The sequence below is a fragment of the Oncorhynchus masou genome, chromosome 5 (assembly GCF_036934945.1).
Source record: "Oncorhynchus masou masou isolate Uvic2021 chromosome 5, UVic_Omas_1.1, whole genome shotgun sequence".
In the NCBI taxonomy this organism is placed as follows: Eukaryota; Metazoa; Chordata; class Actinopteri; order Salmoniformes; family Salmonidae; genus Oncorhynchus; species Oncorhynchus masou.
In genome coordinates this window covers 46,638,053-46,653,275 of record NC_088216.1, presented here as the reverse complement: position 1 = coordinate 46,653,275, position 15,223 = coordinate 46,638,053, and the positions used below count along the sequence as shown (strand labels likewise).

Here is a 15,223-nt window from a genome sequence, read left to right as displayed (position 1 = left end):
TGTGTAATGTCAGCCAAGCAATAGCCAAGAACAATTACATAGGAAAAAAACCTACACGTCCCTTGTCTATCACGAATATTAAATACAATTATATTTGAACTCGGTCTACTCCGCGGATTATTTGTGGGGTTGGTAAAATATCCACAGCCAAGTATTACTAAACCAACTTTAAAACTCGGGTCTCTGAAAAGTAGGATAAATAAAACAAACATTTCGACCCACTGAAGGGCCAACCACAAAGACAACCAGCAAAGTAAGTTCAAATGTAATTTGCTTCAGAATGTATACAAATAATTGGTATCACAGTCTGATTTATTAGGCAACATTGAATACATCCCATTAATTGTCTTTGTCCTCTCCCTTCTGTTCTTTCTATCATTCTGCTCTAGTCTCTTATCTCTATTATTTATTCCCTCTGTACAGTCAATGAGTTGTGTTGAGACCTTGTGACAATGCACTTTAAATAAAGTTTGACATTACTTGTAACTATTCAAGCAAATTTATTTATCTGCACTTCTGTACGTTTGAACACATCATCAGCACCTGTATTGGAGTCCTGCTCGCCCCCGCGACATATAGATCGCGCGTATGTACGCGATCAGCTCTCGCAATGTTATAGTACAGAACCCAAACAAATATCCTCCTTATTGTAGTGGGTTTACCTGTTACAATGGCCAACCGAACATCTCCTTTAAATTAGGATGTGACTTGTAAATCCTCCCAGGCCCAGCCTTTTTTTATTTGAAGAATAATTTGCACTTTTCTTTTAACATTTCATTTATTAATTTCCTACACATTTGTTGGAAGGTAGGCACCATTTTACATTCAGATTGAATGGGTATGCACATATTCTCACGATTACTCGCTAGGAAAGGGTCACTAGTAGGGCATGGATGCAAGCAGATAAGATGAGCTGCAGTTTTGATGCTCAGTATGAGAATATGTAAGGCCTATTATATTCAAAGAATCAAGAAGTTGTAGAGGATCAATGAGTAGAAACATAGAGGCACAATATACTGTCCTCATATTGAATCCCCCCCATCCTTATTTTTTTCAGTGAATAATGAACTCTGAAGGTTTGCATACAACCCTGGTTCTTAAAGTAGAAATCCATTCCCCCAAAATATATTTGAGTATTTCTTTTAAATCAGTCCACTGTTGATACAGTCCCCAAACGTTTTCCATGTCAGCAGTCAAATTTTCAAGATATTGGACTTTCAAGAAGCAAATTGTCACTGGCCACATGATGATGCAAAATGCAATATCTTGAAAACTTTACTGCTAACATGCAAAATATTTTGGTGCTGTATGAACAGTGGACTAATTTAAAAAAATGTGGCACAACAAATCTACATTGCAATAGCTAAATTAGTTGCACATGTAATACCGTGCTTGTCATTCAGAAAAAAAATCCTCATGAAAATACGTAGGCTGTTTTGTAATAATTCCTCAATTGCAGAGGGGAAAAAATCCATATGTTTAAAAAGCCTATGTTTTAATGTCAAAATGAGTGTTAAACTTACTGTTAAGGTAAAGAACTCAATTTGGATGCGTACACACTGTTTTCTGCATAAAGGTTAATTTAGATTAGAAGTTAATATTCAAGGTTCATTTGGACATGTAACTTTTTGTGTGTATGTGCCTTTAAACAGGAATACAACTGCCCCAGTCTGCCTTAAAGAGCCAGGCATGTGCCAGTGAGGGCCTACCCCTGCTCTACCCACAACAGGCTGCCTCTCCGCTCTCTTAAGGTGGACCAGAAGAGATGTGCTGCATGTGTATAGTACCTTGCTGGGACAGTGGACAGGAAAGAGTTAATTCCCACGGTCTCTCCTCTAGCCTCTCTATGATCCCATGGAGGGCTGTCAAGTGGATATGTTCATGGCTCCATTCCCCAGAACACTTGTAATAGACCTCATCACACCTAATAATATGGTACACATACCACAGGAGGCTGCTGAGGGGAGGACAGCTCATAATAATGGCCAGAACAGAGCAAATGGAATGGCATCAAACACATGGAAACTATGTATTTGATGTATTTGATACCATTCCACCTATTCCGCTCCAGCTATTACCACAAGCTGACGTGTCCTCCCCAATTAAGGTGCCACCAACCTCCTGTGACACACACATCACACCACTCATACTCAAGTTAATTCACGAGGTGTGTATGATGAGAGGTGGGATGTTTCTTTTATCACAAGTTGTACACAATTACATGATGTCAACCTGTTTTGAACTGTTCACAGCATACAGAACAAAGGGCACTATGTTACGATTGTGGAATGAGAGGCCTTCTCATGGAATATTGCTGCTTAGTTTGTATAAGTTTGTAGTATATCATCATTTTAGTGTGTACAGTTTATTGCGCGTGGGAGTGTAAAAGAGTGTGTCTTATTTTCTGTAAGCTAGTCTGTGTTTGTTGGCTGACAGTGTCACCAGAGCGGTATACTTCGAGTGAAGCTGGATCTACAGGGGTGTCTAAAGATAGTCATCTTCAGTTAGCTTCCCATTCCAGCTCAGGCTTCATCCATACTACAAAGGTGGATATTGCTTGTCAGCATCCCGCTTACTCTGGCAGGTTTGTAACTGTGTGTGCATGTCGCGCGAGGCTAGTCGAACGCCAAACTCGTCTTTTTGACAATGCTGAAACTCAAACCTGGGCAAGTCACTGCCACATATTTTGGTCCAAGCAAGTCTCTTCTTCTTAGTGGTGTCCTTTAGTATTGTTTTTTTTCTTCCAGCAATTCGACCATGAAGGTCTGATTCACACAGTCTCCTCTGAACAGTTGATGTTGAGATGTGTCTGTTACTTGAACTCTGTGAAGCATTTATTTGGGCTGCAATCTGAGGTGCAGTTAACTTTAATGAACTTATCCTTTGCAGCATAGAAAAGTCTGGTTATGTTTCACTATATTGGATTACTCCAATATATTGGTATCACAGATTTACAGATTTACTCCCATGTACACCTGTGTCACGGCTGGGGTCCGCCCCTATATACAGACCGTCCATACGGTTTGAGTTACAAACCTTCTGAAGTTCGCTTGGTAAGTCACTGGTAAGTGTAATATCTTGCATGGAAGTATACTCACTGGCTGTTTGCAGTGGAGCAGCTGGCCACTTGGCCAGTCTCTCCTCTTGGGTGCTCCACTTGCTGCTCACGGTTGATCTGTATCTTCCGACCGTGGTTTGTCGTGTTTGTGTTTTGTTAGTGGTACACTACGACTCTGTGTGCATCCTTTATATATTGGTGGCTCTTGCTGCCACAAACTGTATTTACCTTACACAACTGGCCTACTGGCTTGTTCTGTTGTTCTGTGTGTGTTGTGAATTGCTTAACATGCTGTGGCGCGGGTTCTCTGTTAATTACCCTACAAGTTTTGTTTCTTATAATTTCTCCTGCAGAATGTAAGAGTATCGTAGTGGGCTCCACTACATTGAGACATTAACTTTGGGTTCCTTAACGGAGTTACTCCATCATATGGTGCGGTATTTACTGTTTGGATATTAAACCAGCTAGGTAATATTGCAGTTGGTGTAAAAAAACAACACAAAAAAAAACAATCAAATCCATTACCTGGTTGCTGTTTGTCTGCCTGTTTTTCCCACACGGGTCTTCCCTGTATTTGCAGAGGAACTGGGTATTTGATCCCTCACCGGGTTCCTATTCCTCCAAGCGGGTCATGACAAGCGGACCCTTGCTCCATGGCCTTGCTGGCTTGGCTGAGTTTATGGCTTCCCTTTGTGACAGGTGTGATGGTGGCGTCCCCCCTGGAGATCCACATACCTCGTGTATGCACTGCCTGGGTTTGAGCCATGCGGGGAGGGCAGTGGAGCGCCTTACTGGATGCCTGTTTTGTGTGGTGTTCTCTGAAAGCCTGCACCTGGTGCGATTGGGGGCCATGCGTTAGTGGGTCGGCCAGTCTCGGGCTCAGGCTGGGGACGAACTCCCTCCCTCAGGAGTGGTGTGCCTGCGAGCTGTTAGTCCCTCTACTGGGCCCACTACCTCTCCCAGGAAGCGTGCCGTACCAGAGCCCATCTGCTGCCAGTCCTGGACGGGGGCAGAAGTCGGACCGCTGGGACCACCTTGAACGGAGGGCGCATGCCCTGCGTCAGGAGGTTGATAGCTTCGATGGTGATGACAGCTGTTCCCTGTTGGCCAGTAATAGGCTGTTTCTGGGGGACGATACTGGCACTGTTCACCACCGTGAGCGGGGCTACCAGGCTGACAGGCCATCAGAAGCCGGCGGTGGGGCTTCATCGCCCCCAGCAGCTTGAGGGGCTATGAGGGGCCTACTCACTCGGGTTGCCACTGCACTGGACATCAAACTGGTGAACAGTGATGACTCTCCATCTGTTCCCATCTCTGATGAGTTCCACGAGGCCTTGCAGGGGAGCTGGGCCTCTGCCAGGAGGTGCTTCTGACTCACAGCAGGGACTGGACCATGGAGTTTTGTGGCGGGTGCAGAGTCACTCATCTTCCGGGAGTACCCGACCGTGGAAACCATGATAGCTGCCATGGTCCTCCCGGACCGGGCGATTATAGGGCGGAACCCGCAACTGAAGCCGGGACCCCCCCAGAGTCTTTGATGCGGACTTGAAAGCCACATGTGGGTCCATCTGCTCTCTTGGCCGCCTTACCTACCTGCAGACTCTTTGCCCCAGATCCAGGGGGGCACAGAGGAGCTCCTCCAGGAAGCAATGGAGGTGTCTCGCCTGCTTTCCCTGCTCCAGAGGGATGTGGCCCACTCCAAAGGACGGGCCATGGCGCAGGTGGTTACCTCCCGACGCCATCTATGGCTGGCCCAATCCCACTCTCGCCATCACCCCAGGGCTGACCTTTGGCATAGGGGTTAATAACATTCTGGAGCAGACCGATTAGGTTCGCAGGGACCGGGAGACCCTGAGACAGTCCACCCACCAGCATCCGAATGATGGTGGGGTCCCTCTCCTGCCCCATGCCTCATGCTGAGGAACGACAGGGGTGGAACAGTGTGCGGTGGAACAACAACCTGTCAACCATCACTGCCAAAGGGACGTGCCTGGGGGACCCAGGGGGGACTCAGCAGGACCCCTGACATACCCGGCCTCGGCCGCTTCTCCTGGTCACAAAGGGCAAAGTGGGAGGAGTGTGTAGAGTCCCCATGGGTGTTGACCACAATGCTCGAGGGGTACCAACTCCAATTCCGGTGCCGGACCCGGTCCTTCAGGGTTCTTCGTGTCTCCACGGTGGTCGACCCCCTGAAGAAAGCCCTCCGGCTGGAGATCTCCTCATTCATGGACAAGGGTACCATCCGCAGGATCGAGAGTTCAGAACATCTAGGTGAGTCTCCTCCACTTATTTTGTGGTGCCAAAAAGAGATGGAGGGTTTTGACCGATTCTGGACCTCTGCAACCTCAATGGGTACTTAAAGGTACTGAGGTTCCACATGCTGTCCCCAGCCCGCGTGTTGCAGGCCATGTCCAGGGACCAGTGGTTTGTGATGCTGAGGGATGCGTATTTCCATGTTCCTGTTCACCCAGCTCATTGGCAGTACCTCCGATTAGCTTTCGAAGAGAGAGCTTACGAATTCATGATTCTTTCCTTCGGCCTCTCCTTGGCATCCCGCACTTTCACAAAGTGCATGGACGCTGTCCTGGCACCTCTCACGTCCCGAGGGTTGTTGATCCTCAATTACATGGACGATTGGCTGATTAGTGCCCCAACCAGGACCCAGGTTCTGTCAGACAGAGACATGCTCCTGACCCACATCGGCGGGCTGGCATTACTGTAAACGTCAAGTCGTCTGACGCCAACCCAGAGGGTGGCCTTCATTGGCATGGAACTGGACTAAGTTCTCATGAGAGCACGACTGCCCACCAGAAGGGTTCAGGCGATCTTATTTTGCCTCAACCTGCCAACACCTGTTGATTCCCCTAGGCCTGCTCCATCTCTGGCCTCTTCAACGGTGGTTCAACTTCCACCCACTGCACCCGAAGCACCACCGTCTCCGCCAGCTGCGGGTGACTGCACAGTGCCTCCTGGCATTGTTGAGGTGGCGCTGTCACTCCTTTCTCTCAGGTGAGGTGGAGACGCTGAGGATGTGCCACCGGGAGCTGGTCAGCACGGACACCTCCCAGTTCGGGGGGGGGGCGACGGTGACTATGGGCAGGTCGGCCAGAGGCTGTTGGCTACCCCCTTAGAGCGGAAGGCACATCAATACATTAGAGCTCTGAGCTATACTGCTGGCCCTGCAGTCTTTCCTTCCACATCTGAAGGGAAGACATGTCCTGGTGAGAACAGACAACACCACAGTGGTGGCTTACATCAACCATCAGGGTGGACTGCGGTCGCACCACCTCCATGTTATGTTATTGGAGCTCCTTCTCTGGGCTCAGGGATGTCTAGTGTCTCTACGTGTAGCACACATACCTGGCATCCTGAATGTGGCAGCGGATCTGCTCTCAAAGGAGGGCCCCCGCAACCTTCGGACTGGAGCCTACATCCCCAGGTGGTGCAGCACCTGTGGGACAAGTTTGGGAGGGCGCAGGTGGACCTGTATGCCTCCCTGGACAATATGCACTGCCCCCTGTGGTACTCCATGTCAGAGCCACCAGGGCCTCTGGGCTTGGATGCTCTGGCTCACGATTGGCCAGGGCATTCCCCCCTTTTCCCCCCTTTTCCCCTGATCCAGGCTATGCTGGCTATGCTGGACAGGACCAGGTTGGCAGAGCATCGTCTGCTTCTGGTGGCCCCATACTGGCCCAGACAACCCTGGTTCAGCCTTTTCCTGTCGCTGTTGTCTGGGACACCTTGGCAACTTCCCCTGAGACCGGACCTGCTGTCTCAGGCCTGAGACTCTCTGTGGCATCCGAGGCCGCACCGCCTCAGTCTGTGGGCTTGGCCACTGAACGGCACATGTTAGGACTACAGGAGAGTGTAATGAATATATGAACACCATGCAGAGCGCAAGGGCGCCGGCTACAATCGTGGTATAACAGTTGCGCTGGCAATTGTTCTGCTCTTGGTGCCCTCTTTGTGCCCAAGTCATGTGGGGTGCAATATGTCCTCTAATACCTGTAGTCTCACTTGGAAGAGGACTTGACAGCCTCTACACTGAGAGAGTATTTGGCCACTATATCTGCCTGCCATGTAGGGTGGATGGACAGGCCAGTGGGGCGCCATCCCTTGGTCTCCAGGTTTATGAAGGGGGTTTGTCACCTAGTGAAACCAATATATTGGAGTGATCCAAATAGCTCACATAACCATGGTTAAATTTTTTATTTTTTTATTTTACCTTTATTTAACCAGGCAAGTCAGTTAAGAACAAATTCTTATTTCCAATGACGGCCTGGGAACAGCGGGTTAACTGCCTGTTCAGGGGCAGAACGACAGATTTGTACCTTGTCAGCTCGGGGGTTTGAACTCGCAACCTTCCGGTTACTAGTCCAACAGTCTAACCACTAGGCTACCCTGCCTACATACGTAACCTTCAGTCTTTCTTTCCTGTGGCTGTGCTCATGAGAGCCAGTTTCATCATAGCGCTTGATAGTTTTGCGACTGCACTTAAAGAAACTTGAAAAGTTCTTGAAATTTTCCAGTTTGACTGACCTTCATGTCTTAAAGTAATGATGGACTGTCGTTTTTCTTTACTTATTTATGGACTTGGTCTTTTACCAAATAGTGCTATCTTTTGTATACCACCCATTCCTTGTCACAACACAACTGATTGGCTCAAAAGCATTAAGAAGAATTCCACAACTTAACTTTCAACAAGTCACATCTGTTAATTGAAATGCATTCCAGGTGACTACCTCATAATGCTGGTTGAGAGAATGCCAAGAGTGTGCAAAGCTGTCATCAAAGCAAAGAGTGGCTACTTTGAACAATCTCAAATATAAAATATATTTTGATTTAACTCTTTTTTTAGTTACTACATGATTCCATATGTGTTATTTCATAGTTTTGATGTCTTCACTATTATTCTACAATGTCTAAAATAGTAAAAATAAAGAAAAACCCTGGAATGAGTAGGCATGTCCAAACTTTTGTCTGGTACTGTACATACAAACATTCTCAAACACACCTAGACATTAGTGGAAAACTCTACACTCTTATAACCACCCTAACTCGGTATTACACTCTTATGAGTATTTTCTCATATTTACATATACTGTGAAGTAAACTGTGTATACATCCGTCTTCTGCTTACATTATCCCAAACCCTCCCACTACACTGAAATACAGTAAATAATACACAAACCTAACTAACCTTATTTGTCTATACATTTATGCACCTGTGTCTGTGTGTGTTTTGTTCTCTACTGTCCTCGTGCACTGCTGGTAGCTTTGTGTCAATCTAATGATCTTAATGTAATCCTTGACTAATGAGATTACAGAACACAGCTGTGATATTGTATAGGAGCAAGAGACTCTGACCATCACTCTAACAAATTCAAACAGGACAACTACAAATGGCTACACTTGACCCATGAGACCAACAGGAGTAAAGGGAAAGCCAGTATGCTACCCCACAACACAACAAATCTGAAGCAGAGGTCTAAAGAATCACAGGTAGGTTTTTTAAAGGATTGTCTTTTTTTATTGCTTTTGAGGGAAATTCAATTGGCACATTAAAGCATCTGTTACTAGGCCTCAAAGTTACTGAAAGAGGCCTAGACGTTCTCAGAGAACAGAACAGGCATACCATGCATTGAGGTAGAGATGCTGCAAGTGCAGAGAGGAAAAGAGTGTGTGAAGTACCATTAATCGTTACAACTGTGTTGATCCACGAAATGTGCGCCATTTGTGCGTCCCTTTGATATTTTAAGTAGAAATTGTGCAGCATTGCATTTTAATTCAATGAACTTCCCTTTAATATATACCACATGGACAATTCAGTACATCTTAGATATGACTAAAGACTTGCTAAAGTGCCAAAATTCAGCATTTTGTCATGGCCCTCCATGCCCTCTGACTTCTAGGAAGATTTGAACATACTTAACCCGAAAATGTCTCGAAGTTTTTACCATCATTGTAAAGCCCTAGTTATTTTGTTACTTTCACAAAGTTATTTCTTAAGATAATTATTTATTTCATGTGATTAGTGATTCATTTACGCCTGTCCCTCATTTCAAGGTCAACCCTGTTACGTGACATGACCTCTCATTTTAATAAACTATTCCTTTTAATTTTTTTCAAAATTAATGTTGAACATCTAGTAGTCAAGTCATAATGTAAAAGCAGGTCAGGTGGTTCTAGTCTCTCTGGCCATTTTCGGGTGTTTTGTAACACTGAGTGGGAGCAGCATAAGACATCAACCCTTCTACCCATAAATAGGCTAGAAATGTTGTAACTTTTATTTGTATTTTTGTGAAGCTTGCATTCAATTGCCCCTCCCTGTTGCACACAACAAGCTTCCATTCCCCCTGTCACGAGGGGATTTATGGCTTATTTAAGAATGTGTCAACCCTATTACGGTGTACCCTGTTACGGTCAACCCTATTTTGGTCTACCCTGTTACGGTCTACCCTGTTACGGTCAACCCTGTTACTTCATTTGGCACTTAATAGGCACTTACTATACTATTTTATTTAACCTTTTGAAACGGGAAAACATTTTTTTTTAATGAGGTTGAACATGTCCTCTTTATGACAGAACATTAGAATTAGGTGAAATCAATGTGGGTTTTTTTTATAGCAAGTTACACTTCTCAAAACATTTGAAATGACCCAACTGTGTAAGTTTAGCTACATTTTGTCAACTCAAAGGGCACGTTATTCAACTTTAATTTGATGACCGCTGAACTAATAGTAAATTATGTGACGATATGTAAGACAGGAGGATATTAGTATTGTGTGTGTCTGTTGAGAGATGCACAGTCTGCATATGCCTCATATAAATCCCAGTGAAATTAGACATCATATTTTTATGATGGTGTCAGATTGCACCAAGGAAACACTAACATTGTGCACCAAACACTTCCTCCCTGTGCAATAACTTGGGGAGAAGGTTAAGCAAAAACAAATAAGGATGTGACAAAAAGGACACACCTTCAAACTTTCAGCAGATCAGACTACTTGAAGCTGTAGGCACATGTAACAGTATAGCTTCCGTCCCTCTCCTCACCCCTACCTGGGCTCGAACCAGGGACCATCTGCACACATCAACAACTGCGTCTTACGAAGCATCGTTATTCATCGCGCCGTAAAAGCAGCTCTACGATTGAAACGCTATTAGCGCGCACCACCGCTAACTAGCTAGCCAATTCACATCGGTTGCACACACACACACACACACACACACACACACACACACACACACACACACACACACACACACACACACACACACACACACACACACACACACACACACACACACACACACACACACACACACACACACACACACACAGGATTACCGAGGGGATTTATTGGTTCTTAATGGATTGGAAGTGCAGATTAATAATCAGGAGGGAAGCTGTTTTACACTTTACCCTTAGCTTACCTTTACAAGCTGCTACTTAACAGCCCTGCTGCTCACCCTGACAAACGTCATGCTACTAACCCCTTTACCTGCACATTTCCCCGGAAAACCGCGTTACCTAAGCATGAACAACAGCTCCCAGACTCATAGTCAGTGTGTCACAGATAGTGAATGTTATCCATTATAGTTACTTTGTCCAAATGGAGTGCTATGCCTGTCTGCCTGCTGCTACGTCCTATAGCTTCTAGCCACTTACGTTTTCCTTTCTGTTGTTCTGCAGGTCTTCAATAAGGTATGATTGCTGCTTCAAAGTTACATTGAGCAATGGTGTGGCTCTTATCTCTCTCCTTGGTGCTGACCACACTGTTTCACTGTTCACCTGGAAACATTAGCAGGGCCACCTCAACCTCATCCAGCAACTCTGACCATGTCCCACTCCCTTTATTCTCTAACTCCCTCAGCACCACCTCCAACATGGGTACAACAGCCCCCAAGTTTACCACAACACAACAGACAGGGACAGACATCCTTCTGCCCGCCAGCGGTATGCAGGTGCCAGGAAACAGGATGACAAGTATGGAGGACTTAGATGGGGCATTGGTTGGCACATCATATGGCAGTGATGAGTCTATGGATGATGATAGTGGACTTGGGGACACAGATATAATAGAAAGTCAACAAGAGACAACTGCCAGCACACTTGTTATCAATTCTGCGCCTGGAAATGAGGAGAAGAAAGCGAAGGAACTTGAAGTGCATTCCTCCATCCCTACTTCTCTCTACCCCCCTCCCACGCCCCAAAAACAGACCCAAGACAGCGTCAGCACAGCAGGACCAGCTGGCTTACAAACGTCAGAGGATGTGCGTTCACCGGCCAAGAGCCCACTGATCAAGCTTACACTTAGAGCTACGTCTAAATTATCTTTGCCACCCATAGGGGACGATGACAGTGGACTCAATCTGGAACCTGCGTATTCTATTGTAGAGATCTCAAAACAATCGGAGACAACTGTCAACTCGACATCAGAAATAAACAATTCTCCAAACCCATTAACTCATCACAGCTCCCACCAATCCCCAAAAGACACAATTACAGAGGCCACTCTCGAAGAAGAAGAAGGGCTTGGAGCACTGGTGGAGAATGAGGAAGAAGATGTGGTTGTGTTAAAATACATTTTTGTGATTGACTCAGCGGTTCCCATAAGCAGAGACACTCGGGGAAAACTGTCCCAATCCTCCACCCTGTCATCAGCCAATCCCAATCAAGCACCCATTGTGACAGGACAGTTTCAAAAAGGTAAGAGTGGCACAAGAGTTTACTATTTTCTAATTCTGTTTATATTTTTAATTACTCACAAAATATCCAAGTGTGTCCTCTGCTATAAGTTCTATGTGTATGATTATTTTTATTTTCAGAAAAGGAACAAACTCAATCCTTTCCTGACATACAATCAACTGAGTTGCCGGCACAATCATCACCTGACATGAAACACATAATCCATCAACATGAAGAAAACAGTAAATGGCCCTTTTTGTTGTTGTCGGGCAATTTCTCTTTCTCTTAATATGCTTTCTATATTCTATATTACTTGATGAGATTATAAACTATTCTATTTTTCTCACACACCTTCCTCACTTTCTCAGCTAAGGGTCAACTCTGGCCTGCGCCCTCTGTCCGCTACGGTGTGTTTGGTCCCGTAACACATCAGAACCTGAATGGAGGCCCCTGTGTGCTAGGTCTTGGCAGCTGCGTGTTCCCTACTGGCACAAACGGCACCCTCCTTCTTTGGGAGGACCTGAGCCGCACACTGGCCTTCGCCTGGGAGCTCCACGTCTATGGCTCTGCTGGACTCTTCCTGCTGCTGTCCTGTGTGGCTGTGTTGGGAATGGTTGGACGGTCTAATATGCTTCACCCCCTCTGTGATGTACTAACCCTGGCCAATAGGCTGTTGCTGCTGACCGGGGCTCTGCGTGCTGTCCTCCTCCTCACTGACCCGTATGGCACACGCCGGATCCTGTCTCGGCCGGTCCTCACTGCCCTCTATAATCTGCCTCTGCTGCTGCTGCTGTGGGCACAGGTTGCCCTGGCAATGATTCTGCTGTCCCCAACGATGCAGCGCCCTCGTGTGGTGGAAAGTCTGGCAGTCTTACACTGTACCCTGCTGCTGGCAGCCGACCTGCTCTCCCCAACACTGTCCCATGCCTTTCCTTTGGTTCTACAGAGCCTCTCTCTCTGCTGGGGCCTGACTCTCTGCCTGGGCATTCTCACTCAGTCACTCTCCCACCTGCAGCCCTTCTCCAAGACTCCCATAAACCAGTGGGTGTCCCCTCAGAGGATTGAGGAGCGGGCAAGACGCGTGACGGCAGTGTGTGCCCTCCTGGGGGTGCTGTGCTCCGGCCTGCAGATCTACAGCCTGCTCTGGCTCTATGGGCTGCTGGGGGACTGGAGGCGCTTTGGCTGGGGCTGGTGGCTGGGGCAGTTCTGGGCACGGGTGCTGGAGCTGTTCTGGGGCTTCTCTATGCTGGTGCTGGGCTCCTGGGTCTTCTGGACCCCTCGGAGGAGCCGTTCCAGGAGCGACCATGGCCAAGGGATGCCAGAGAGATCATCGTTTTGGAAAATCCTGCGGATAGGGCCTTTCAGGAGTTTTGAGAAAAACTGGGCAGAGCTCATACCGAAAAACTGGGCGGGGCAGCATCACTCAGGAGCAGACAGTGACTCCATACGTGTCTATGCCAATCCCCCCACCACACACAGCTTGAGGGACACCATGTCACCATCTCATCACAAGGGTGGAGAACCCACTACCAGCAACAGCGGTGATACCCACCTACTGTGGCAGCGGGTGGGTGAGCGCGAGTGCATCCTCTCCCTCATAGAGTTTGACATGCTCCCCCAGTCGCCGATCAACCTCAGCCGCAGCATCGACAATGCGCTCCACCATGACAATGGACACCTGCTAGGGGTAGGCAGCCTCTTCACAGCCCCACCTTCTTCCACCTGGACCCACCAAGCTGGTGCTGACACTGACACCTCACTGGCGGACAGTGAGATCACGCCACCCTCTCTCACCTCTCCCACCTCTAATGTTGGCTGTAGGTGGGAGGTGGAGGCTGGCTCCAGACCTGCAACTTCTGATCATTTCAGAGCCAACGGGCAGGCACTGCCTGAGGCAGAGTCTAAGTTAGAGCCACAGCTACAGCCGGACCCACAGCTGCAGCTACAGCCGGACCCACAGCCTCAGCTACAGCCGGACCCCCAGCCGCAGCTACAGCCGGACCCACAGCCTCAGCTACAGCCGGACCCACAGCCTCAGCTACAGCCGGACCCACAGCCTCAGCTACAGCCGGACCCCCAGCCGCAGCTACAGCCGGACCCCCAGCCGCAGCTACAGCCGGACCCACAGCCTCAGCTACAGCCGGACCCCCAGCCGCAGCTACAGCCGGACCCCCAGCCACAGCTACAGCCGGACCCCCAGCCACAGCCACTGGAGGCTTCTGATAACCAGATCCTTCAGCCATCTCCAAACTCTGAAACACCAGGAGGATGTTCCAGACAATGATATATACATGTCTATTGTTCCAAACAAGGTGAAGAAGCCAGGGCTCCCTCAGGAGGATGACTGGTCCAGTGTGGGCAGCAGTGATGATGTTACAGATCTATGAGCTGACCGTGACGTCATCGTCACCTCATCCAAATGCCCATGTCACTTCATATCAGTACAAAAGGACTTGAGTGGTTCCACAGTGAACACTTGGCCAGGGAACAGCACCACTCATCAGAAGTTTAATAAAGTCATATATAAGATATAAACATATTCAGTGTTGTTTATCAGCTCTCTATGTTAAATTCACTTACTGTACTTTAACTCGATGTTCTCTTAATAAATATTTCAGTTAAAGAAGTCTACTTATTACTCTTTCTTTGCATTTGTATTATAAAGTTATAATGTTCATTGTGATGTTTTTACCATCTCATTATGAATTTCAGTAAAAGAGTACGATTAAGATCACTGTATTGGTCAATTGCACACAAAGGCCAACCCGAAATGTCTGCTTTTAACCCAACCCCTACGAAGGAAACACATACTGTACAGGTTTTGGAGAGGTGCGGGGTCTGCCACACTGGGCTCCCGGGGAGCTGTTTTTGTGGGGGGTTAAGTGCCTTGCTCAAGGGCACAACAACATCAATTAGGAAAGCGGTTTAAAGATGGGGCAACATCTCGCAGAGCCCTCAGTCTGTTCACACAAACTAGCTTAATTACACCAAATTTTGTGTGCGCCAGCATGTGAAAAACGATGATAAGTGGGATGTCGTGGAGACATCCTTTATTGTACTCTATGGTGACAGTGACACTGAGCTCTGTTCTAAGCCGGACCCACAAGACGCAAGCATTCCCGTGCCAAAAGATGCCAAAATTTAATGTCAATTCCGGGAAGCTTACAGTTGGTAATAAAGTCCAACTGAGAAGTGTAGGCCTTGGTAGCACCAACAATGAATCGGCCGAATCTAACAGCATTAAGACTCAAAATGGATCGCTGATATTTGCATTTGAGGCTGGTTATCAGGCCGACCAACCTGCATCTCAAGGTAAGTCACAATGCCACATTTTTTTTCACTAAAATTATTGTGTTCCAAATGAAGGGGCAATCTGGAATTGATACATGAGTTTAGATCCCATCAGAACCAAAAATATATGCTTGTTTTACTCGATTTGTTTGTAAATCATGTAGCCTAATACTAAAATGCTG

General features: G+C 47.1%; 1 protein-coding gene and 1 pseudogene across 1 annotated transcript; both read left to right on the top strand.

Annotated features, from left to right (window-relative positions):
- Window positions 1–5,889: 5,889 nt before the first annotated feature.
- On the top strand, window positions 5,890–8,017 carry LOC135527001 (uncharacterized; annotated as a pseudogene).
- A 2,922-nt stretch (window positions 8,018–10,939) lies between these two features.
- Window positions 10,940–14,337, top strand: LOC135526991 (proline-rich transmembrane protein 3-like). The gene is made up of 3 exons (XM_064955667.1): window positions 10,940–11,771; window positions 11,891–11,992; window positions 12,119–14,337. The coding sequence occupies exons 1-3, from the start codon at window positions 10,949–10,951 to the stop codon at window positions 14,032–14,034; spliced, it is 2,841 nt and encodes a 946-aa protein (XP_064811739.1). The 5' UTR covers window positions 10,940–10,948; the 3' UTR covers window positions 14,035–14,337.
- Window positions 14,338–15,223: the final 886 nt, after the last annotated feature.

Coding starts and splice junctions, on each gene's coding strand:
- LOC135526991 (XM_064955667.1), top strand. CDS start 10,949: ATGGGTACAACAGCCCCCAAGTTTACCACAACACAACAGACAGGGACA. Junction 11,772..11,890: donor GACAGGACAGTTTCAAAAAG/GTAAGAGTGGCA, acceptor TTTTATTTTCAG/AAAAGGAACAAACTCAATCC. Junction 11,993..12,118: donor CCATCAACATGAAGAAAACA/GTAAATGGCCCT, acceptor TCACTTTCTCAG/CTAAGGGTCAACTCTGGCCT.